The following is a 25,723-nucleotide window of genomic DNA, read 5'->3' as shown; positions in this document are numbered from 1 at the left end:
AAATGAGTAAGGTCCAGACTCAATGTGAAAAGTGCCCTGAGATCATTTCTGTTGTGATTTGGTGCTATATAAATAAAATTCAATTGAATTGGATCTTAAAGAATTTATTTTTGTGCTGCTCAGAGAACAAAAAGATTACATCAGAAGAGAAATCTCAGCAGCCAAGTGCCATTCTAGAAAAGAGAAATGTCTGCATTTTTAGTGTAATTATCAAATGTTCCTATGACTACTAGTTTTCATGTAAGTATGTTTTCATGAGCAAATATCTGCAATGACTGGCTGCAGACATGTTATCAGGATGCATCTCTGAAGCCTCTCTGAGGAGGTATTCAGAGCATGTACTCAAGAGAGTAGCAGTAGATGAGCCCAAATGCAAGGGCAAGTGTCCATGGGGCAAAACAAGGGGATGAAGCATAAGGCCTCAGGCAGTCAGCATGGGGGCTTAACAGAAGGGTGAAGTTGTTCAGGAGGATGACTGGAAGACAAGACAGATGGGAAAGTCCTCTTGGGGGGCAACCGGAAGGCAGGACAGATGGCTGATGTCACTTGGGCTACTGACCAAGAGGAAGACCAGATGTACAGGGCTGCCCTAGAGTTCGGTGATGAAGGCCAGGCCACTCTGGAGGCCAGTAATGAAGGCTGAGCCACACTGAAGTTCGCTGGAGGCCAAGAAAGGCACAAACAGCAGCAGAAGATATGGCTTCAGGAGTGCAGGAGAGGCAGACCACATAAGTGCAGAGGTGGGTAGCTGGAGATCTCACTTGATGGCTGACTGACAATCTAGAAAGCCTGGCTGTGGGTCCTCAAGGATAACAAACTTGAGGTCTGGATGAGCATCAGCAGGGACAGTCAACTGGAGGTCTGGTAAGATGCCATCAGAAGTGGCTGACTGCTGAAGCTGTGTGAGGGGTCAACAGAGACAACCAACTGCTAGAGATCTGGGAGACAGTGAGTTGAGCAGGGACATGAAATTGCTGGCATAGGGGGTTCTGCAGGTCAGCAGGACAGGAGGACCGCATGGAATGGTGTAGACTATGGAGGAGAGGCCGCAGAGGGCATGGCAGATCAGGTGTAGCACATACTGGAAGGCTAACAGCCAGAGCCGAAACAGGATCGGCAGCGTATGTGTTCACAATCTCTTTCAGATTAGGTAGAAGTTAGCAGCTGCTTGGCTTGGGAAGATACAGTACATGGCTAAGGATGATAATGCAGGTGTGGAGGGAAAAGCAGATCAGAGATGCAGGAGGAAAACCCAGAGCAGCAGAAAACCATGAAACCAAAAACACATCATCACTTTTGATTACTGTATAAACCAGTCCAAGAACCCACACAAATGCAACATGTAATGATGCAGCTCCTCAAACATGGTACAGAGACTGCAAACACATATCAATCAAATCAACACAAACACATCCCAAACAAACTTTTTTTCCCATAATGTGTTGAGGATGAGTAAAAGAGTTCAGCCATTGAACAAAACCCTGTCAGTCTGGGAGTGGATAAGAATGTCTCCTCAGTCATATTGCCCAAATAGTGTGAAAGTAAACGTCAATTTCCACTTCAAGGGCCTACACTATGAAGGACAAACAAATGACATAACAATAGCCTAAATAAATAAATAAATTATACACACATAAATATATAAATGCATAAATAAATAAATAAATAAATAAATGAATACATATTTTTTAGTTGTGAAAAGGCTAATTTTACATTTCTACATCTATTTATGTATTTATTTGTGTATAGGCTATATTTATGTATTTATTTAGCACAATTTATCTAGCACAAGACTCCCATTTCACTTTGTGTAGGCTATTAGTGTGGTTACCACAGAGACCAATCACTGAGCTATAACCTGTATGTGAAAGGCTAGTCAGAAACACACACCATGCTTGCATCCCGTTTGTTACCGGGTAGGTCCCTCCCCTCTTAATACTATTGGCTAATTAATGAGAGCGCGTTCTATGATTGGCCAAAGGAAACGCCAATCACATGGTTTCCTTCCTCCACCGGTCACACTCAATCACCATTTATGTCTGGGCGCGGCAGCACCGTAAATACAGTAGCTGGCTCATTGGGGTAATTTAACTTCAGTTTGAAACACACCGAACTGTACTATAAATAATTTATTATTTGGTAAGCTCAGGAGAAAGTCGCTGTAAAGTGAAGTCTGTCGTCTGCAGGAGTAAGGACAGGTCAGTGTGGGAGAAACGTGTAGCCCAGTACAATAGTGTATTCATAGTGCTGTAAGGATAACTGATAGAAACTTGAAAGACACCGTCCACGCTTAGTTTGTTTTCTCTATCTCTAAACGGTGTTTGTAGGTTCTCACTCCATGGAGGCCTCAGCCTTATGCGACTTTAATGGGACAAGGGAAGATGAACTGAGTTTTAAGGTTGGACAGCAACTGAAGGTAAGTCTCTTGTCATTTCTGAAAAGCAAACAAACATTTAATCTATATTTTCTAGCGATAGCCTGGTGTTACTTAGCTGTATTTTAATTAATTTGTAGCATTCGTAGTCTATTTAGCATGAAACTTTGGCATATAAAATAGATGTACTTGTGTTTAATTCCTGCTCTGTTTTGCTTAAACCTGTTATGGTGGGATGCATCTTCTATTTTAAATGTATTTATTTATTTATTCAGCTGTTGCAGTAACTGTTGCATGATGTACATGGTGTAAGCAATTTATTAGATGTGCTGTGATACTGATACAATAGACCACAGGTGTACAGTAATATTCCTCTAGTGGTGCATAGCTTTACAGCAGTCAGTTTGAAAAATGAGAGCAGGTAGGTTTTCATGTAATCTCCTGTCTAAACTTTGTAATGCAGCTGAGCTATCAGTTTCCCAACAGAACATTTTCATGATGGGCGGACAGGAAGTCTTTAGTGTCCTCCTCCTGTTTTTATCTGATTTTCCTACTGTGGGTGAAATACCAAGTTGTGTGCGTGTGTGTGCTTGCATCTGGCAGTAACCTCTCCCATTCCTACTCAAATTTGTCAAAACTTTTCTTTCAACTCACAGTAGTGATTAATCTGTTGGTAAAACTTTTCCATCTCCCAAAAAAACCTTTATTTATCCTGATGTGGATTTGTAATATATTTGTATGTGCTGATTGAAGCTTAATTGCCATGCTATGAAAAGTTTTTGTTTGCTGTTAACATTTGGGTCATTCAACAATCGAAAACACTTTCCAGTTTGGGCTACTGGACAACTCTCCTCTGACTTTTGAAGGGTCAGTTACAAATTGAGCAAGATAACTGGAGCAGAGATTCAATAGAAGCATGCAATGATGGGGAAATGGAGCATGAGAAATATTTTGGAAGCCACAAATGTGGTCATATACAGTAGCCATTTGCATTGCCCGTTAACCTTACGAAAAGGTATACTGTTGTTACTATGCATTTTGGTGGAAATGCAGGGAATGCAAGTAATGGCTCTGTTTTTTCAATTTCAAAAGGCTTGCAAGTGGTTGAGACATTTCCCCAGACATATTATATCACAGTGCACAATCTTTGGTCTAAAAATGAAGTAGCTATTTTGTATGGTGTTGTTTGGTACAGAAATGTCAGAAAATGACAAAAAATGATGATCACCATTTCAGAAAGCCCAAGATGCAACCTGAGATGTCTTCTGTTTACTATCAGAAAGTGATGTAAAATCATACAATTGATTTGACAATTTTCCCAGCCATTACTACACCTATAACAAAAATGCATACAACACTGCATCTGGACTCTTGTCACATTTCATTTCCCAATCAGAATATATAGCAGAAAATTGTATTTTGCATCTTGGCTGGAGCCACCAGATCCAACTAGAAACCTTATTGCTGTAGTATGAGCCAAAACTGTCAGTCCTCTACTTTTCTCTCAAATGAGTTGTCTGTAGGAGGAGATTGGCTGCAGGGTGGTTAATGATGATAAGGATGTTGATCTTAGAGCTCTAGTCAGCTCCAGTCCAGTCCTGAGTTCTGTCTGTCAACTTCTTGAGACAACTTTGTTACAAGCAGGAGGAGGTTAGATAGGGAGGTGAAGCACAAGTTCAGTGGTGGATGGACAAGTGGATAAAAAGAGCATAGAGAAATTATCAGAGCAGGTTTAGGAATGTTGCCTCTCTTGTTCCAAAATTAATAATAGACCACATAGGATGGGGCTGTTATGATTGTCCTTCCTGGATTCACTGGAAGCTTCTGTGTCTTTCCTCTTAAACACACAATTCATAGCTGCCTGGTTTTGGCAATACGCCTTTCACTGTGAATGTCTTCATTTTAAATGAAATATAATATATCCTGTAATTCAGTTACTCTTCACAAATTGCAGAAAAGGTGGTTTGCATGTGATGCACTAAAATGTGTTTAATTTCATTAATTAAGAAGCATTGATGTACAGTTAAAGATAATGTATTCCTCCTGAGTGTATTATGTATTATTCATCACTGTGTGTTCTTTCATAAATCAATCAAAGTAAAAGAAGAGATGTTCAATTGAGTATCCTTGAGCAAATAGGTGATAAATAGTTATCTAGCTTCTTGAGATTGCATGGACAAGGAGCAACATTTTTCCACAAGATACAAATGCTTTTTCAATGCACAAAGAAGAAATATATGCTTTTTTGCAAGAAAAGAAAACAACATTTTTCCATCCATAAAAGACAAAGAGGCAGAGCAATTGCTTATTGGGTTTTTTAGTTTAAATATGTTCAGTGCTTCATAAGTAAAGCTTTAGTAATTGTTCAGGAGAAAAACATAGCATCCCTTTGTAGTGGACTATGATACTGCACTGGAAACACTTTCTCTGAAAATAGAGTTCTTGCAGTCATGTAATCCCTGCTGGGCTGTGAAATCGATCTGAAATTGCATTTAAGAGATGTACCCATTCAGCTTCATAAGTTTGGGAATGTGTGAGTCTCACATGTCCTTCCTTGTGCTGACACCAAAAGCTCAATCACAGCAGGGTAGTACTACAGAGGAGCAATCTTGAGTATTGCACTTCCTCTCTTGTTCTAGCCAGCCTTTGAGATGAGCTGAAATCTGGTTATTGACTAAGTGTTGTATGTAGCTTCAGAGGGGTGGCACAGTATTGTAGTGTTTCTTTGTCATCCTTTGATTGCCATCAATTATCTACATTGGGAGAACATGTTTCACAACTGGGACAGTATGTCAGAGAAATTGAGGACAACTTGAATGATCCCGTCACTTGAGTCAAACAACTGGAAAAAGACAACTCTTACCTAATGGATAAAGTAATGGACCTGCTCCAGCCACTCTGCTGGCTATCAAGAGGGCTCATCGCACTCCTGCTGTCTGACAGAATGACAGATTCAGTCTGAGTGCTGTCCTGATAAAGCTGTTACTCTTTCAGGATAAAGTAAAGATCCTTGGACTTGTTCATGAAAAGAAAGCTGATCTACAATGAGAACCACATTTTCATATACCTGGATTACAGTGCTGACCTGACGAAGAGACATCGGTCCTTTGCTCAGTTAAACGGAGACTTGGGGAGCTTCAAGTAAAGTACTCACCTTCACACTGAGTGTCTGGGTTAATGGCAATGAGAGACCATTCAGGAACCACAAAGCTGCTGAAGCTGTCTTCATGTCTTCTATAAACTCCTCTGTCAACTTTCCAGCACAAGTAACTACTGGCTAACTTCAGCCAGCTATCTGTCACAAAGTGTATGAAGACTTTCCAGTATGAACCATGACAACACTCTTTTGAGATATAGTTGCTGACTTAGAAAATTAATCTACTCTTTTCTATTTTTATTTTTGCTGCTAATTTTTGGATGTTGACACTACATACCAAGTTTCTGGTGTGGTTCGCTCTAAAAATATTAGTTTTTTGTTTGCATACAGTTGTCATAAAGCGGAAGTCTGGTGTTGTAAGAAGTCATACTGACTCTACTATATGAATTCTATTACCTGCAGAAATTAAACTTTAGTAAGAATTGTGAGCCCTCTTGTGATTTTTTAAAAGCAGGGTTTGATCATTCGATTGTGTACTGTATTCATAAAATTAAACTTACCCAAATTAAATACAATCTGGCAATATAAAAAAGTAAATATAGATCAATTTATTGATGACGTATCAAATGATTTCAAATGTTGATATATTAATATAATTAATATTACAAATATTTGTATGTCTATCTACCACCCTGACCCTTAGAAAAAAAGATGCATTGAATTGTTTTAATGAAGAGGTGCAGCAGATTGGTAAACCCCAAACTTCCAACATTTAATGAATAGTAAGGCATTTTCTATTATGAATGTGCCAAAGTGCTGTTTGTTTTTGTTTCTGAAAAGATCTCTCACTTTAACACACAGAAATTAGATACGGATAACAGTCCTTTTATACTCTCCATTTCAGAGCTGATTGGGTTTTTTTAAAATGAATGCTTTAGAAGAGCCATCACACTGGTTGAAAGCTGGTTTCACAGGTCCCTCTCCAAAACCATTAATTCATTTGACCTTGTTAACTAGTGCACCAACCTGTAATTCACATATTGCTACCAAAGCCTACCAAAGCCAAAGACAGACCAAGTTCCCTGTGTAGAGCTGTGAAATAAAGAACACTCATCAGCCTTCCACATCAGGAAGTGCTCTATTGTTTTAGAAACAGTGTTTGGGTTGAAAGACAATTGGAACAAATGTTTCCTGTCTGCTCAACTCTCTGTGGCCCTCTGTCTTTAAGGTAATTGCTATTTCAATCTCAATAACATTTGCTTTCTCTTGTTGTTGTCACAAACAATTGCTCAAATTAGTTTATTTTACTTTTCGGTTTTTAAATTATGAAAAAAAAAAGAAACAATCTTTCACAGTGCGTCTGTCCTATCTGAAACACTGTACCATACAGGATGAAATTATAGCCCTTAGCTCGTTGGCAGTTTCAGTTACCTGGGTAGTTCATATGGATAAGTCTGAGGAGAACAGCACTGACTTGGTTGTTATTACACCACAGAAGGACATTGTTGACGCTCAGTGTTAAATGTATTTTTGCAGTTGAGTTACTGTTTATCCCCCAGGCTGGTTTGTCTGAATGTTAAGCAGCACAGAAATACTTTCAGAGAGAAGATGCTCTGCTTTATATTCACTAACTGTATTTTCCTCTGTGATTTTCAAAGGGAACAACATCACTAACCTCCTAGATTAAATAATTATTTAGAGATTTTGTTATTTGTAATTTATTTTCTTATTGTTTTCTTTATTTATATTATTCTATTAACAAAGTTAATGTTTAGCCTAAGCCTACACATAACTCAATTAAAATGACTACCCAATTGCACTACCCAAACCTGTCAAAGAAACAAAATAGGGCTGGAACGAACATTTGTTTTCATTGTCAATTTAATTTTCTGTCAATCAACTAATGTCTAAAACAAAACAATAATACCTTGTTTAGAGCAGCTTGTTTAGAGGTTATTGACTTTGAGTGTTCGATAATTCCAATGATGTGCATTCAGTCAGTTTAGATTCCAACAAGATCAGATTATATAAATAGTTAACCTTTTTTCTACGTTCAGCTCCAGACAGCGTTAAACAGAGCTGGTCATGCAACACCTTTATAACCCAGTCACAAAAAATGTAGACAGAGAACACAGAGCACACACATTAATAGACTTAACACATTCCTTTTACACATCTTATAATAGTACTGATTAGGGCTGCTACTAACGACTATTTTGATAGTCAACTAGTCATCGATTATTGAAACAATTAATCGACTAATCGGATCAGTGGTTCTAGCTTGTAAGGCGCCCTCCATATATATCAATAGATAGAAATAACAACCATAAATACCAAAATGATATACAATCATGAATACAAAAAATGCAGTACAAGGAATAGAAAGAATTCTATAAGTAAGTTATTTTAATTATTACAAATTATAACATATTGCTAATAAAAGTAAACAGCACAAATCCTATATCACACAAATAGAACAACACATTTATACACACATCAATATTACCATCCTCTAGCAGTGTCAACTAAGAGTCAAGACTGATTTGACATTATTATACAGCAGTATGAACTGTGGTTTATTTGTTCTGACTGATTTTAACTTTTGCATCATTAGGCTAGAAAATTAGGTGTGCTAAACTCCTCAGTGGAGACCTGAGGTCAACCTACTGCTGCTCCTCTCCTACTTCTGACTGACACCTCAGCAGGTAGAAGCTGTTAGTTCATAAACTAGAAGTAGGGCATGCACTGTAACAAGGTAAACCGATCCATACAGTGACATTATATCATTGACGAAAATGAGCAATGGAAAAACGATTTTTTTTGTGTGTGTGTGTGTGTGTGTGATGGTGGCTGCCCATATTGACACTGAATCAGATGAATTACTACAGCACCACTGTTATATTTGAGACAGAGGTGACAAAATGTAGAGAACATGTGGTGTGTGGTGTGCACAGTCTCCCGCAGGGAGAGCAGCCTCCAGTTAGCTCAGGGAAAGTCATCACTGTACAACACACTGAGAGGACGCAGCGTTGTTGAGGTGAGAGAGACTGAGCACCAAGTTATTTTCTTCACCTCACAGTTGGGTTAAGTTGTGTAATGCTGCGGTGTGTATTGTTCAGCTGCTTTTGTTTGTTACTGCTGGAGTTCACCGCTACGCAAAGCACGAAAAACACGCCTGATGACGTAACCGACAATTATCCACAATTAAATTTGTCGGTGGTTAATTTTGTCATCGCTTTTTGTCGACAACGTCGACTAATCGTTGCTCCCCTAGTACTGATCCCACATTTTATTACTGACCTACTCTTATTACTGATTCTTACATTTAGGATGACAAAGCACAAATCCAATATCTCTATTTTTAATGTAAAATGAGTGTCTTTCAGAGTGATGAACTAGAAGGGATCATTCTTGAAAGGTCACATGAGGCTGCTGTTACACTTACCTCTGAACTATAAGTGTACACCATGCACCATTATAGCTCGTGCAAATTTGTTCGAGTGGGTTTCTAGTTTAATTATTACCATTTTAATCAATAAAAACATAAAAAACATTAATAAGGGCAGGATCCCTTTTGAAGTTATTATTTACATTGTTGTTGACTTGTGTTGCCACCCAGTGGCTGGTTTTCCTTCAAGCAGAGGCAAGCACAAACATAATATCTGTGGTCTTTACACATCAAACACACATAAACCATCATAAAACCAGAAATCATCAATAACAATATTAGCTAGAGAGAAAGGCATCACTTCTGGATAATACCCGGTGTATGTGGAATGCTTCTGTAGTTGTGCTGTCTAGTTTCTGCACCTCTACCAAAATACATTTGTATTGTGGATAATAAGTTCAACTTAATTAACTATTTTCACTACTGTACTACTAATAATTAGCTCTGGATTGCAGTTGTAATTGGGATTTCAAAAAGCCACTAGCACTCATAAGGACACAGCAATAGAATGAACTTTTATTAAAGCAATCAAACAAAAAGTGCCACACTTTGGGAACCCTGCTGCTGGGGAAGCCAAAATGACCTCAGTGCCCCTCCGTCATCCATTTAATGCGGGATCATCTGTCAGCTGATGTTGAGCAGGTGACAAGGTCAATCTTGATAATCCCTGCAAGGGCTCTCAACAGTTTCTGTGGTTAGTCTGATACCAGGGGTAAAGTGTTTATGGCCAGAAAGGCTGATTAAAATATGAAGTTAATACAACATACAAGATTAATTTAAAAAAAAAAAAGTTTCTGTCCAGATTTAGAAACTCAATGAAGTCCTCATGTCTGTTATTCACTCACCTTCAAAATAGGATGTATTATTCTAAAATATACTTAATAGTACTACTTTGTGCAGTAGCTATCTGACTGTTAGTAGTAATTATGTCAGACTTCTTATTGCATTCATTTATATTCATTATGTGCCTCATCTTCTTTCACATAGCTTTTATATCTTTTGATCTTCAATGAATACTGGTTAATTCCAAGTGAAGCCCTGAGCTGATACACAGTGCTGATAAACTCCAACAATGACAAGCTATTTTCTCTGAATCTGTTGTAACATGCAGGCCATGCAATGTGTGTGTGACCATGAACAAAAGATTCCCAACATTACCAACAAAGCTGTAAGGCAACAATGATGGGGATGCTACTTTGTAGGGGCCGAACAAATTATTGGCCTGGCAGATTTTTCTAAACCGATAATTGGCCCCAGGGGTGGTCAACACCAGGAAATTTTACATCCTAAATTAAAAGCCAGTCTGGATCTGACACCTGCATCTCCGAGATAATAAGGTTAAACGGAACATGATGCTGTGACATTGTCAACACTGGCTCTTTCATGTTTTCATGTTTGAGTTTCGCTGCCACTGCTGTATGATATGGTATTATATACAATAGTGCAAGAATGTGCACAGATTAGTATGTATTAATTTATCCTGGATCAAGAAGTTTGAATCTAATTGGTTGTGCACATTTGTCCTCTCATTAAACTCTTAATGGCTCTGAAACTCTCCTAAATCCTGGATGAGATGGGAGCACTAGTGCCACAGCTAATGAGAGGCAGAGTGGGATGGATCAAAACTTTACCATCCCACGAAAAAAAATGTTGTGAAGTGGGAGAAGCAAAGTGGTTCATGCAAATGCACCTCTCCCTTCAGCCAAATCTGTCTAAAAGAAACTTTTTTTTTTTCGACAGGATGTGTCAAACATCTGTACTGGATGTGTCTAGTATCTTTTCACAAACATTTGACATGCCAGGTTTTTAGAAAACTGGTTATAGCATTATGAGACATAGACATTTAATTTTACTACCAAAATAACATGTTCATTTGTGTTGAATTAAAAAAAAAAGAGGCTGCTACCGTCTTGATCTGGAAGTACCCTGATGAGAGCAGGGAATATATTCATATATTTCTTACCATATTTTTGTTGTATAAAAACGTCAGGCTAGGCTGAGATTGAAAGGAAAAAGTTTTGAATGTTTGGATGATGTAATGAGCTGGTGAACTTTTCCCCCAGCCCATTACATCATCCTAAAGCTGGATGTCACCCCACTTCAAAACTCACTCTGGTTCCACTGGATGGGAGGCAAGGTGCTGCAAACATTGCATTTGTCTGTTGCACTTTATGGACTTATTTTGGTTGAAATGCAGAGCGTTGGCATTAGTCTCAAGGTTTTGTGACTCCATTGGATGAGGAATGTCTTCTGTCAATCTTTCTAGCCTCCTTTTTCCTCTTGTGATGCAGATCAGATGAATTGTAGCGTGTTGCAGAGCTGTTATTAAAGTTATTGTATTTACTTGCAAAAGTCAAATAATGATTTTCTGTTGTACAAAAAAGTATCATTAAACAGAGTAGACAGTAAGTAGCTGATGCTCTCTGACTTAAATTAGAAACCATTTCACATTTGTTTCACACAGACTGCAGCTGTGTCTGCTGTGAATGTCATAATGGATTCTGCTTGTCCCTGCTCCCTACACCTCAGTGAAAATGATATAAAATAAGACTTCATAAACATGCTGTTTGTCTCATCTTCCCTCCCTGTGCCCCCTCTCTCACCCCCTTTCCCTTTCCTTACTCAAGTCTGAGCTGAGCTGATTAAATTCAGTGTTTCCCACACATAGACTAATTCGTGGCGGTGCGCCACAGATTCAACACCGGCCGCCACATATTGCGTTTCGTTATTATTATTTTTTTTAACGCTAATTAAAAAATACGCATCGCATTCGTTAAGCTGCATTTCCTTTTTCCTTTCTCTGCTCTCCCTGCGTCTCTCTGTCACTCACGCGTCTCTCTCACATCGCTCACACACACAGCCCCTCCCCTCCGTGCACACCGCGTGTGTCTCCATCAGCGAGATCACCCCCCCCCCCCGTCGGCCGGTTTACCGAAACCGACCAACCAACCAAACCCCCCCCCCCCCCCCCCCCCGTCGGTCGCCGGACTACCGCCACACATTGCCTTCAGATCTGTGGGAAACACTGAAATTCAAAATGGGTTTCCCAATTCTTTTTTCTTTTTTGCCAGTTAGAAAACATAAAAGTGCAGGGACATCTGTGGAAATCTGTGTAAGATTTGAATTTTCTATAAGCTGTAGCTTTCAGTCTGTCTGGTAATTCATGTCCAAAATTCCATACACTGTATTTCTATTCAATGATTTTAAACCTATCCCCAGTGGCACTCTAGCAAACCCCCCTTTTTTTCCTGCCCTAATTCGCCTCTCCCTTTTCTCAGCTTCCACTGCCCTCATCTTCTATTCTTCTTTGTTCAGGTGAAGGGAGCTCATTGAAAGTGGGGGAGGGCATGAATAATCATTTGCGACCTATATTTTTGGTGGAACTTTTGTGTGTGCATGTGATGTGTAAAATCACATGACCACAGTGCTCTGAAAAGCATTGTGTTTTCAGACACAATAGAAAAGGATAGAGGTGATTCACACTAGAATTAGATCACCTCCCCTTTAAAAAAGAAAACCGACAAAAATATGTGTAGACTGATTTAAAGGCCAACATCATGGTCAGGCGCGTCAGTGTCAATCCTTTTTTATTCTTTTTTTATATTCATTTTTGCTTTGTTTTGTTTTCTAATTTTTGAATGCCAAATTCCTTATGCACTGTAGTCCTTTTTACTGACTCCAGTGTCCAGTGCTAGGATTTAGGCAGGCAGCTGTTTTTAGTTACATTTCCAATTTATCTCATTGGTTTGGGTCATTTTTGGCATGTAATTAGAGTAAGAAAAAACATCTGAAATATTTCTAAATAAAAGCTTAAACGTTTGTTGTTGCTGTTTGTTTGTTTGTTTGTTTGTTTGTTTGTTTGTTTGTTTGTTTTGTAATTTTAGCAGTTTTTAGATGCACATCTCTTTGTCAAAAACTGATTAGGTACTTGTTGTAAATACTTTTAGCCATGCTATAACAGTGTGGCTCCAGGATTCCATAGTCGGGTCAGCTGGTCCAAAACTATGGTCCAGACTGAAGTCTCCCAAGAACTAAAGTCTACGGTATTATTGGTGTTACTATTAATGAATGAAACCTGACACAGTTTTGAGCACTGACAGTAGTTCTCTACTTTGTAAACACTATACATGTTTGTTAATGCAGTCATAAGCAGCTATGTAGATGGAAGTGCTGCAGGTCCAAGCAGTGAGGAATTGAGAAGCATGTTTCTAAACAAATGTCTAGTTGTTATAAATAAAGAACTGCATCCACTTCTGTACCTGTTCTGAATATCTAACCCATCCCCCAGACTCCCCCAGACCCCCCCCCCCCACACCTGACTTTATCTCTCTATCTGTCTGTCTTCCTGTTGTCAAAGCACTTTCTTCAAAATAACTTTGATGAGTTTGAGACTTATCAGACTTATTGTCCTTTCTCATTTACTCCACATCACAGATGGGTAAATCTCTGAGCCATTATGACCCCCAAAGCCCTGCAGCATGCAAATTATATCTAGCTCTTGCTGTGATTTAGATGTGTGTTTTGGGCTCACAGGACCTTCCTGCTTTATCACTGTGGTGTCTCTGATATGAGGTGTCATGTCGTCAAAGACCACATTCAGCTTATTAAAGCTCCCACACAAACAGACTGGATGAATCACCATTTATAGCAATTTGTGTGTGTGTGTGTGTGTGTGCGTGTGTGTGTGCATGTGTGTGCCTGTGTGTGCATGCATTCACAGGTGTGTGCTCCTTCTTGATTTGTTGTATTGCTCATAGATAATCTTGCTGCGTGGGTGAATTAGTTATTGTGTGTGTTTGTGTGTGTTTGTTGATAAAGAAAATGGTTATTGTCTTTGTACTCTCGTGTGTGTGTGTGTGTGTGTGTGTGTGTGTGTGTGTGTGTGTGTGTGCGCCTCATCAGTCTTTTTTTCTGTATATTCGGGTTTCAATTGGTTGGTGGGTGTTCATCAGTCTAGTCTCAAAGTACATGATAGGAAGCTGGAGGGACTCATTGCGGTCTACATCATTATAAAAATGAAAAAGACATGACCCATTTTAAGACATGTATTAATAATCTCCTGGGGCCAGTCTTTTGGAAACAAGACCTTTCATTCTTGTAGGATCAGTGTCATAAATAATAATTTTTTCTGTGAGTAATTTTTAGAGAGACACAAGCTCTGATATTCATTGGCCAAAAGAAAGAAAAAGCAAAGCAGAGCTGATTAATAAAACACGCACACACACACACACACACACACACACACACACACACACACACACACACACACACACACATATGCAGCAGCAGATATAAACCCACATGCTTATCACACTGTTCTCACACACTGTTACTCAGTGTTGTAGAATTGATAGTAAGCTATAAAAGCAGTAATTGAGGCACAGATCGGGAAACAAATCTCAAGTGTACTATGTTTTTTTTCCTCACTTGTACACACTTCTGATATTCAGATTTTATGAACTTCATACATTTATAAAAGGGTAAAAACTTACTTTTCCTCCAAACAATGTCATTCTTTGAACATATGAATTCACATATATTTAGATGTTCTTCCATAGTGGAGCATCTTTTTTTAAATGTTTGTCCTTGCCCTTGGCACAGAGCAAAAAACAGAAAATGGGACAGATGTTGCATACAGTGTGTATATTATTTCTCACGGGTACAAAAAAAACATGAGTGTGAGTACAAGCCTTATGCTTTTCAGTGTTTCTGAAAAGCCAAAGGGTTTGCAGTTATCACATGACTGGAACAGATTGAGGATAGGGTTCATTGCTTATACAGTACAAATGTATACACAATCCATGTTAAAACTAGCCTGAAAATAGATGTACTCATTCCAAGATTTCCCTGGGTTTGTGCTCTTAAATGAAAAAAATCATGATATGACAGACAAAAGTGTCTGTATAGGGATTATTGGCCTAAGACACCATACTTCTCTCCCAATTCCATACTATCCAGGTGCCAATTCAGTTCAGTTTGAATGAATAGCAGGCTGTCAGAGTGCTGCACTGCCCTCCCAACTGAGTTCCTCCTCTTTTGTTTCATTAATATCACATGCCATCATTTTCAACAAAGGCAGTGTCCAATAATGCAAAGACAGTCTGTATATAAGACAGCTGCAGTTCCATCTTAGGGGACAGGTCTCACCCCCTGTATAGTGACTTCCTGCTCCTCCCATCTGGCCGCAGGTACATTGTACATAGGACCAAAACTAAAAGGCACAGGTCTAGCTTTGTCCCTGCAGCCATCATACATCTTAATAAGAAATAGTGATCCCTTGATGATGGTTGGGGAGTTGTGGAGTTGATGATGATGATGATGTTGATGTTGATGTTGATAATGATTGTGTTTGATGATGGCGATGATGATATGATGATGAGTGCACTTATGCACTTTATGCCATACACTTTGAGGGTAGCCACCTTACATGTTAAATGCACTTTATGAGGCAGCATGGGATGATGACGAATTGTGTGACTATTTTACTGTTTTTTATTTATTGTATTGTTTTGTATGAATGTCTCTCACTGCGAGCCAAATGTACCTGCGGGTACAAATAAAGAAATCTAATCTAATCTAATTTTAGCAGTAGAGCATAAAACTACTCCAGTAGTGGAACGTCACGCACATTGTGTCCCTTCGGGGATGACATACCAAATAAATGACTTTAATTTGCGTCACCATTGGTGGCAGATCACTCACCCTGTGTGAGAAACTTCCTGCCAACTCTGAATGAATTCAAAATAGCTCTTTTAAATCAGTATGGGTTGTAAAGAGACTGTACTCTGATGTTTTGTCTCATGATGTTGTATAAAGTTGACAGTAATAATGGCATTTTGCACTTATAATCCAACAGTGAAGAAGATGGTTTAACCCTAACTCCTGAAATGTATTTTAGAAATCCTAAAAATATTTGAATTAGGAGATAGTCGTGGTCTCGTCATATTTATGAGGGGAAAGTGAAGGAGATAGCAGAATATCCCCTGATGGAGTCTAGACACTGGTGGTGGTTACGAACAAGGGATTACTGGGATCTGGATGGTGAGGGGAGGAGTGGGCTTCTGGTGACCTTATACCTGCATAGACATGATGAGATGGAGGTGAATGGGGAGGGGATCTGGATGATGAGAAGAGGAGTGTGCTTCTGGTGATCTCAGATTTGAGCTGATGTGATTAAATGAATTAGTACTTGAATGGGGTGGTGACGATTCACACTGAAATGACAGCAGACAGCAACAGAGAGCTGGTAGTTGAGTGGTTAAAGCACATGCCACATAATCCCAGCATCCCTGGTGCGAACCTGCCAAGGACCTATGCTGCAGGTTTTAAGGAATCCGCTAATTCCAGAGCAGGAGAAGAAGGGGGACAGAGAGAGATGAGAATGAATGAATGAATGAGTAATCTTCCTGCTTGAATTTACAGGAAACTGTAGCGGGTGGAGGTGGGAGGTGGTAGGACCCAATAGCAGCACAACACTGAGACAAGCAAGTGCACAGAAGCTCAATTTACTCACAATTGCTGAACAGCTTTGATGTTTCAAACAGTTGTTGGATTTATGGTGTTCACCTTTTCAGTTATTTTCTCTCATACTTGGTGTCATTTCAGATTTCTGTTAAATTGGATAAAACTAGTAAATAACACTTCTTTTCAACATTGTAATCCTCCAGCAGACATTTTTCAGTAGGTGTAAAATGTGTTGATGCTCTGCTGCTCTAAATCAGTCTTACATTAGTGATCCACGGTGAAAGTTTATGCAACAGGTAATTTAAGTGTCTATAATAAGTGTGATTTAAAGTTATATAAGTCAAAGAGGTTTTTATACACCTGCCCCTTGGAGTGAAATTGCAGTCTGCAGTCCTGCAGATAATTTCCTTTTGCCAAGACTTATCTACTCTGCAGTGGTCCTGCAATTTCACTGTTTCTTTTCTCTATCACTTCTGCAGATTATGACTGAGAGTTCTGACCTGAACTGGTACAAAGCAGAGCTGAACGGGAGGGAAGGCTTTATTCCCAGGAACTATGTCACAGTCAAACCACACAAGTAAGTCACGATTGACCTTTCACAGTAGATTTTACTCAACTGGTGCATTTCAGCATTTTTTGTTTGATTAGCTTCATCGTTCTGCATCAGAAGCTTCAGTATTTGTAGTAGTAGTATAGTATCAAGGTCAAGGTCACTGTTATGGTCCCCTTCAGCAGAAATTCTTGGACAAAGGGAAACAATAACATGACAGTAAGTAGTAAAAACACAGTAATGAAGCACACATGCATACTGGCATAAGATTTTAAAAAACAAACAAACATTATTAACAAATTTGTACAAAAGTCATTTGCTCCATTAAAAAATGCAGTCTAAGGGAAAAACAACTCAAGCATACACACCTTAGTAAATAAATGATGGAGAGCAGCAGTTATCTGAGTGACTCTCTGTCCTTCACGAGTTGTCTGATGATAAGTTTGTGTGTGTGAGTCTTAAACTTCACAATTTCGTTTCTACACCAGCTGTATACACCATATTGTAAAATTCACTCTATGGTAGCTCTGTAGAAGATGAGCATAACATTCCTGCACACACCAAAAACTGAGTATATGTAAGAATGGATTGGCAGTGATGGATTCTTGCACAGACACTGGGTGTGCATCACTTATTCACGTTACAGACCTGACAAGGTCATGTCCGTCCAGGCTACCTATCATCTGTTTTTTGCTTGTCATGTAAAGGTAAGGGAGGATTTGGTGCAACAGTGTAGTCTGAAAAAACTGAAGAAGCCTGATGAAGCAGTGTTTTGGCTTAGCCTGGACATCTATCAGTCCCGTGTGGTGTCTTTTGGCTTTAGCTCCACACCATCCCTCCATCTGCATGGAATGCTCCCCTATGGTGCCCGGATATAATATTCTGATTGAGCTTGTGTCTCACGTTTCCCTTTGGCAATATATAGCCTTCTGTAAATAACCCAGGAAACTCACTTGAAGTTTAAAATATTTTGAAAGATTCATTTTAAAAGTGACCTGAATTAGATTTTTGATCACCATGGCACTGAAACAGTAAAGCAGCTGAAGAAAATTACTTGAATCCCCTGAGACAATATAAAATACTGTGTAGAACAATAGTCTGTGTCTGATATTTTTTTCCACAAAAAAGTAGAATTACCACTCGAAAATACTTAAAATGGCATCTAGTCCTTCTCATTTTCAGTTCTGAAATTGAACTGCTGGATACAAGATGTCTCCTATTTCACTGTAAAGTCCACTCTCATAAAAAACTAATTATATTCACACCAACCTTAGCTGTCATGTTGAATGCTAATAAGCAAATATTAGTATGGTGACATGCTTGAGTGAAATCTGTCTCTGTAGCTGTAGAGTGTTGTCCTGCTAGGAATTTGTGGCAGTTTTTAGGTTGGCAGCCTATCAAGACCATATCAGCTGCAAGTCTCACACATCCTGCTTTCTACATCCAACCCTAAATTCCGTCCACAAATGTGGCTGTAAAATCCCATCATGTCACCAAAAGAACCTCACATAGTGAAAATAATGGAAGCCAGGTATGGATCCTAATATCTGTTTATGTCATCAGTGTAGTGTGTGTAGAGTCTGTACTAGACTTGAGTGATATGTATTCTTTCATATTTCATATATGATGGTATTTGTGTAAAAAAACTAAACAAAAAAAGTAAAAGCTGAGCTGCTGGTGATAGAACTCATTGTAACTTGTGTGCCATTGTCTAGTCTACAGTGCTTCCTGTGTAATATGCAGTTAGCCTACTTAGACATGTCTTGCTGGGTTCAAATACTTATGGCCTGTAGAATAATGAATAGATAGGACATAGGATAGGCACCCTTCTTCCATAGATTCTTACTGGATGGCACTTGTTGCCATGGCAGATACCAACACATCATTGGATATGTTGGTATCAGAGATGATGATGATGTGAGATAAACTGCTTTTGTATTTAAAGTTACATGTGGCGATATTTGCATGATTCCATACCACTCGCAGTGGCCACCTTTCTCTGCTCAGTTGCCTGTTCCATCAGCAGAGACTGATCTCTGGTGGTAGGTGCTATGCACTACAGTTCACACAGCTTCTCTGTATCTGTTTAATGGAAAGAGGAGCATCTGTGTTGTAGATGAATGGAACCATATCAATATATTTACCATTATTAACCTGAAAACGTTTTGGTCACTTGTCTATCATTTGGTGAGGTGGAATGCCACAGCTCATACTGTGAACTGCTGTTGCCTTTTTTCAAATTTGAGTTTAATGACATTGGCTACCCAAATATACCATGTGTTTACTCTCTAAAACGTGTGTCATGAGTACAGGAGTAGCAGGTTTTTCAGTTTCTTCTGAAGGACACATCTGCATGGTACCTTAAATTGGAATGCAGCTACATTTTGGCAAACCGTACTTGTCAGGGTTTCTGTGTAAACAAAGCTACTGCACGTTCTGAATCAATAAACAAGGAGATTAATCAAACTGCCAAAAGGAAATTGTTATATAAGTCAAGTATTGTTAGGAGCTGAAATGTAAAGTGCTTTATAAATGTCTATTTTAAGCACTTAATACTTCTTCTCTGGCCTATGTCTTTACTTTCTACCAGAACTCTATTGAGTTCTCTTAAATCATTTTATAGATATGCTGCTAACTGACAGATGGCCCAAGTATGACTTTTGATGTTATGACTGTTGAACCAGTATATTACTTAATGCCATGTTATTTGACTTAAAGTGTCATAAGCTACATTACTTTACAAATTCAGTTCAGTTCTATTCAATTGGAAATCACTTATTCGTGGTACTTTAGTGTGGTCTTGACCAACACAAGCAGTAAGCACTGCAAGAAGTAGAGAAGTAGGAGATGAGGAGAGGAGCAGCGGTAAACTGACCTCAGGTCTCTATACTGAGAGCCTGAGCGCAGCTGTGGAAGCCTAAAAGTAAAATGAGTCACACCAACAAATTATAACACAATTTATATGTTGTTGTACTTATGTATTAATGTGATACAGGATTTGTACAATTTACTTTTATTTCTGTGGGGGTTTTTTTATTAGCAATATATTATATTTTTTGATAATTGGATATTTAATTTAATTTATATTTACATATAAGAATTTGTTTTCTACTCTATAATTTACTTTTTGGTATTTGTGATTGTATCTAACTTTTGTATTTATGGTTGTTATTTCCATAAATACCAAAATGATCCATCTATAAAATATCTATATGGGGAAACCTTTTACAGTGCTGCATACTGCATGATAATTATATATTTAGAAAGTAGAACTGAAGTGATTCATTACAAGATGATTAGTTAAAACATTTCAATTCAATTTCCATTTTGTGAATTTCAAATGAAAGAACAGTCATATATTTCCTCATTGAAGTGAATATAGTTAAAGTTGTCTCATAGATAAAGTAGCTCAAGATGTGTTGTACCTACCTAATTTCTTTTTTCTGATTCTTACTGACAGGTGGTTTTATGGGAAGATTCGTCGAGCCGAAGCTGAAGAACTACTGAGTAAACAGAGAGTGAATGGCGCCTTTCTCATCCGAGAGAGTGAAAGCACTGCGGGCGATTTCACCCTTTCCGTCAAGTCAGTTGTCATTTCAAGTACACCACCTTGAAGAGCAATTCCAGTTAGCTGTTGAACCCACACTTTGTCTTTCCTCATGTTTCTTTTTTCCTATGTCCTTTCACTTGGAGTTATTGATGATCTCTATCTATCTTTGCCATTTCCTGAAAATAACATAAATAGCATCATTTTGTGTGTGACATTCTGAAATGTTTATGCTTTGAAAGGTTGCAGTTTCTCCCTCACATTGCCACAGTGACAGACAGACAGACAGACAGAAAGACAGAAAGACAGAGGCAACAAGGGAGTTTTCTATTTACCATAGTGATTTCATCTGTCTAGGTCTTGCAGCCTTGACTTCCCAACCACCGTTTTCCAAGATCAAAACTTACTTTCAGATCTAATCTCAGGAACATTCCTGTTTCAAATGCACACAAATGACTGATGGTTTAAATTAAACATCACATTATTTAAAATGTATTCACTGGACAAAACTAAGATTAATCAGGTGATATTACATTCAAATGTCTGGCATAAGATGTTGCTAATTTCTCATCAGTGCTCAGACATCTCATTTGATTAACTATTGCATATGAAAAACAATACAAGTGGATGTTTTTAAAGATTTAAAGATATCTTAAGCATTGCTGTTGCTCTGCCATGAAGCACCATTTTATTATTTTTGAGTTGTATTGACCAAATAAACTGAAACTCATGTCAAGGCTCTGCACACCCACACTGGAGTTTTCAATGACTCCATGTTTTAAGTTAACAGCTTTTCCACTCTGTTGCTGTTTGATTATCATCTGATAGAAATTTTCCGCCTGCACTCTGGTATTGTAGTGCTGGTATAGTGCATGCTGGCTCACTGTCACACTCTCATGAAATACTGGGACACCTGTATGGAGCCATCTTTAATGCTAATATATGAATGTAATGTGAACAGAACATTGTGTTGTTTTCTCTTAAGGCTGACTTCTTTTTTGTGAAAGCTGAATCCTCTATCTTTTAACTACTTTGTCAAAACATTTTTATTACTTAAATTAATTACATTTGCTTGTTTTTCCATTTGAATTTTCTTCAATTGCTTTATATTTTGTTAATTGGAATTTAGTTTTTTAGCTATGCTGATTTTGATTAAAATTGTTTATGCACTCAGGTATCCCTTGAAAATTAGGTAATAGTCTCAATTGGCCAAGATGAATATTAAAATTGAAATTTGTGGAAAAATTGATTAATTTATTATGATTTGTTCGGTTGTTACTGAAATAACCATTTTTTTATTTTCAAACATCTATGGTGATTATAAAATCATTCAGGTTAAGGCTGTTCTAATCTCCAAGAAATAATATGGTTAAAACATGTTTCAATGGTTGAAATGATTTAGTATTCTATTTGACACATCATTTCCTTGCTGTTTGTAACAGTTGCTGATTGGTAATGGTTAATTGTTCTTGTTCATTGTTCTCATGCTTTTCCTCCTGTGAACCATCTGTCATATCATATTTTAAATTAAAAGGAAAGTGAAATCCTTAATGATGCTATTAGTTTATTCAGGAATCTTTTTATCCTTGAATTAATAATGATATGTTTTATTCTTTCCATCCTCCACAGGACTGGCAATGATGTCCAGCACTTCAAGGTCCTTCGCGACGGCTCGGGGAAGTATTTCTTGTGGGTGGTTAAGTTCAACTCACTAAACCAGCTTGTGGAGTATCACTACACCAGCTCAGTGTCCCGCAGCCAAACAATCATGCTTCGCGACATGGAGGAGATCCAGCCACAGCAGGTCAAACACAACAAATACACACATCGAGAGCATTAAAGTGATCAGCGTCATATGCACCATGAGCTCTATCTAATAAGCGCCTCAGCCCTTTTTTTTTAATTTGGTCGCAAAATAATGGAGTTAGAGCTCTCAGCCGAATGACTTACTACAGGCGCTAATGGGACCACCAGTGTATCTGGTAAATTACCCCACTGATAAAGCCTGGATTGTTATCAAACTTCTACTGTAGTACAAATAGGATTTTTACTCATAAATTGATGCATTGGAAAGTTTGTAAGTACACCAGGAGTTTATTAAAATAACACTTACCTGATGGCTTTTACTCTGCTGCTACTGCTAAAGCTGTAAACATCTCGCAAGATCCCGCACAGATCTCTAGATGTGCTGTGCGGGATCTTGCGAGATGTTTACAGCTTTAGCAGTAGCAGCAGAGTAAAAGCCATCAGGTAAGTGTTATTTTAATAAACTCCTGGTGTAGTGGGGTAATTTACAAGATACACTGTTGGTCCCGTTAGCACCTGTAGTAAGCCATTCGGCTGATAGCTCTAACTCCATTATTTTGCGACCAAATGAAAAAAAGGGCTGAGGCGCTGATTAGATAGACCTCATGGTGCATATGACGCTAGGTCGAAATTACGCCAAACCATCGCTTTAATATGCACGCTTGAAAGCTTTCACAAACCTAGGTGCCAGAGTATGCTCAGAAAGGTTCACAGTAAAAAAAACAAAAACCCAAATGTTAACAAAAATGTAATTACATTTACATGTACACAAGTTCTAGGGGAATATCGGGTCAAGGCAAAAGTGTCCTACAACATAGAACTGTATCCAATGAAAATGTCTTTTTTATTAGACTTGATTAGATTGTTTGGGTTTTTTTCTAAAGCATTCACCCACATCTCATGGCTGTTATTGGGGGATGGATTTACTGTCATCCAATGTTTTTTATGCACAGTAGTTATTTTCATCTGCCCACACATAGATATTTACCCCATCTTAAAAGATTTGTTTGTATTTACTAGTTTTATAGTGTAAAATGATACTATTTTATATTCAAATGTGAATTATTCGAGGATGAAAGAATAGTGTAGTTGTATTTTCTGAGTTTTAATTCCAAAAGATAATATATTATTCAGTGTCAAACAAGCATTACAAATCATGAATATCTAGATAACACTGTTTTGATTTGAAAAAAGACTGATTTCTGTGCAGAAGAACAAACTGCTAAGTAGTCGCTAAAGCAAACTGTTCTTATTCTCCTGTATCTTTTTTTATATGTAGAACACATAACTCTCATGCCAGCTGGTGGAAAGGAACACGCAATGGGCAGACCAGCACTTTCCCCTGCAATTATGTGAACCTAATCAAATATCAAAAGTAACCTTACCTGACAAAGACAGTTGTCTTTAATATTGACAATGTTCAACTTCACTGAAGAAGCAGAGTGCCATTGCTTATTCTGTTTCAAAGAGAAGAAGAATAAAAGAAGACAGAAGAAGAATTACTGCGGGGACAGATGAAGGAGTTGAGCTGAGCGGGCAAGCTGTTATTTATCAACTCTACAGGGATTGAGCATAAATTAAAGAGGGTTGGGTCTCTGGGTTTGTGTGGATGAATCATACTGCTGATTGAATTTGGTGGCAATAACAATCATTTATTCTATGGATGCACTATTCTTTTGTTTATTTGTTTGTTTGTTTTGTCACACTTAAACAACCTGCCACTGGGGCATCTCTGCTAAAAACACATCAGTGGCAAGTTGACCAAAGACATTAACCCTGTTTGGGGATGCTGGATTTTTTATTATTATTACCATTATTGTTATTATGTAATGTGTGGGGGGTTTAATTTTAATAATGGGATGATCCTTGATGATTGTTTTGTCAGTTGAAAATCTGTCTGATGGTGTTCATCAAAAAAAGAGTCAATGATGCAATTTATATTCATATCTTCAGTGAAAAGAACATTTTTCTATTGATATTTTTTATTTCAAATATTATCTGATGAGCACACCTTTTGTACTATCAAAATCAGTTGACGTACAGTGACAATTTTACTGGATTTGTTTGCTCCTTGTTTACATATCTCGTTATTTGCTAAAATGGAAATGACCTCCCGAGAGAAAACCTTTGTTTATGAATGCTTTTTGAGACATGAAATGTTGCAGTCTTCAGGGAGAATTTGAATTGATTTAATAAATAATCATGGAGGGCTCATTTTCACAATGTTTTTATAATTCCACTGAAGGAGACACTTTTTATGGGGTTTTCTCTGCTAAGTCGTTACTTGTAAGTACTGATGTATTTTTTGTAAATGATTAACTGTAACTGAAGTGTTGCTCTACAGAATTACATGACAAACTGTTGCATGTGAATTTGATTTTAGTGTACATTGTCTAGTATGAGAGGAGCATTTTATTTTTATTAACATACACATTTTTACCCAGCTTTTTTAAAAGTGCATGAACATTTACTCCTTTGTGTTTAACTTTCTAAGAATTTCTAACAAAAGCAAAGTGTCTCACTTCCCATGAGGAATGGTACTCTAGACTGCAAAGAAATGGTTTCATAATGTCATGTTTGATCGAGGGAAAGACCTCCGTTCTTGTCAATTGCGTAACAAACTTCAAAAGTAACATATGACTGGCAGCCTCTGAGAATTCTTCAAAACAAATCATGAGATGAAATAATCATTTCTAGAGATTCTTTCACCCACACCGGCAACTCTCATTTTATTTCCTGTCAATCTTCTGCACTGATATCCTTCATTATTTCACAGCACTGCATAACTTTATGTGTAATTGCATGGTGGTGACCTGCAATCACATCTATAGAGCGGGTATGGATGTGTATGGATAGTAAAATACAATGTTTTGTAGTTTAAAATGTTGGTTGTGTTTGAACTGTCAAGTACAAAACAATAAAATGTGATTGAAAGGCATTTTGCACCGACTTGGTCATGTGCTTTATTGGCAAAAAAACGGAACATTAGGTTCATTGTTTTTGTGACGGGGATGAAAGCTAATGCACCATACTTCCACCCACATGTCCTATACTGTAATGTATTTCTTCCATGGTTACCCTGAGCCTCTGCTGGAACTGGAGTTCATGCTTTGGTAGTGAGCAGTAAACACACAGCTGACATGCAGCTCAAAGCTGATTTCACTGTGAAGTACAAAAGAAAAGAAAAATCACAATGAGGGGTTTTCCCATGAATACAGCAGGAAGAAGTCATTGTTCCAATGACATTGTCCAAAATTTTTTAATATGCATGTACAGCTATGGTCCAACCACACAGGGCCATAGCCAGGGAAACACTCCAAACAACTTGTAAATGTGACATAAAGACAACTGGGTCAGGCATGCAACATGTTTGATTTTTAATGTGTTCATAATTCTGAGAGAGTATACTGAAATAAAGGCTGATCAAATGCATATGG

The 25,723-nt window shown here is 38.1% G+C and overlaps 1 protein-coding gene across 1 annotated transcript; it reads left to right on the top strand.

Annotated features, from left to right (window-relative positions):
- The first annotated feature begins 532 nt into the window (after positions 1–532).
- grb2a (growth factor receptor-bound protein 2a) lies at positions 533–23,774 on the top strand. The gene is made up of 6 exons (XM_053326738.1): positions 533–629; positions 2,328–2,416; positions 16,863–16,960; positions 20,394–20,516; positions 22,110–22,284; positions 23,566–23,774. The coding sequence occupies exons 1-6, from the start codon at positions 533–535 to the stop codon at positions 23,572–23,574; spliced, it is 591 nt and encodes a 196-aa protein (XP_053182713.1). The 3' UTR covers positions 23,575–23,774.
- The last annotated feature ends 1,949 nt before the right edge of the window (positions 23,775–25,723 follow it).

Source organism: Scomber japonicus, chromosome 2 (genome assembly GCF_027409825.1).
Source record: "Scomber japonicus isolate fScoJap1 chromosome 2, fScoJap1.pri, whole genome shotgun sequence".
Lineage (NCBI taxonomy): Eukaryota > Metazoa > Chordata > Actinopteri > Scombriformes > Scombridae > Scomber > Scomber japonicus.
Note: the sequence above shows the minus strand (reverse complement) of the source record. Positions and strands in the feature narration are given on the sequence as shown.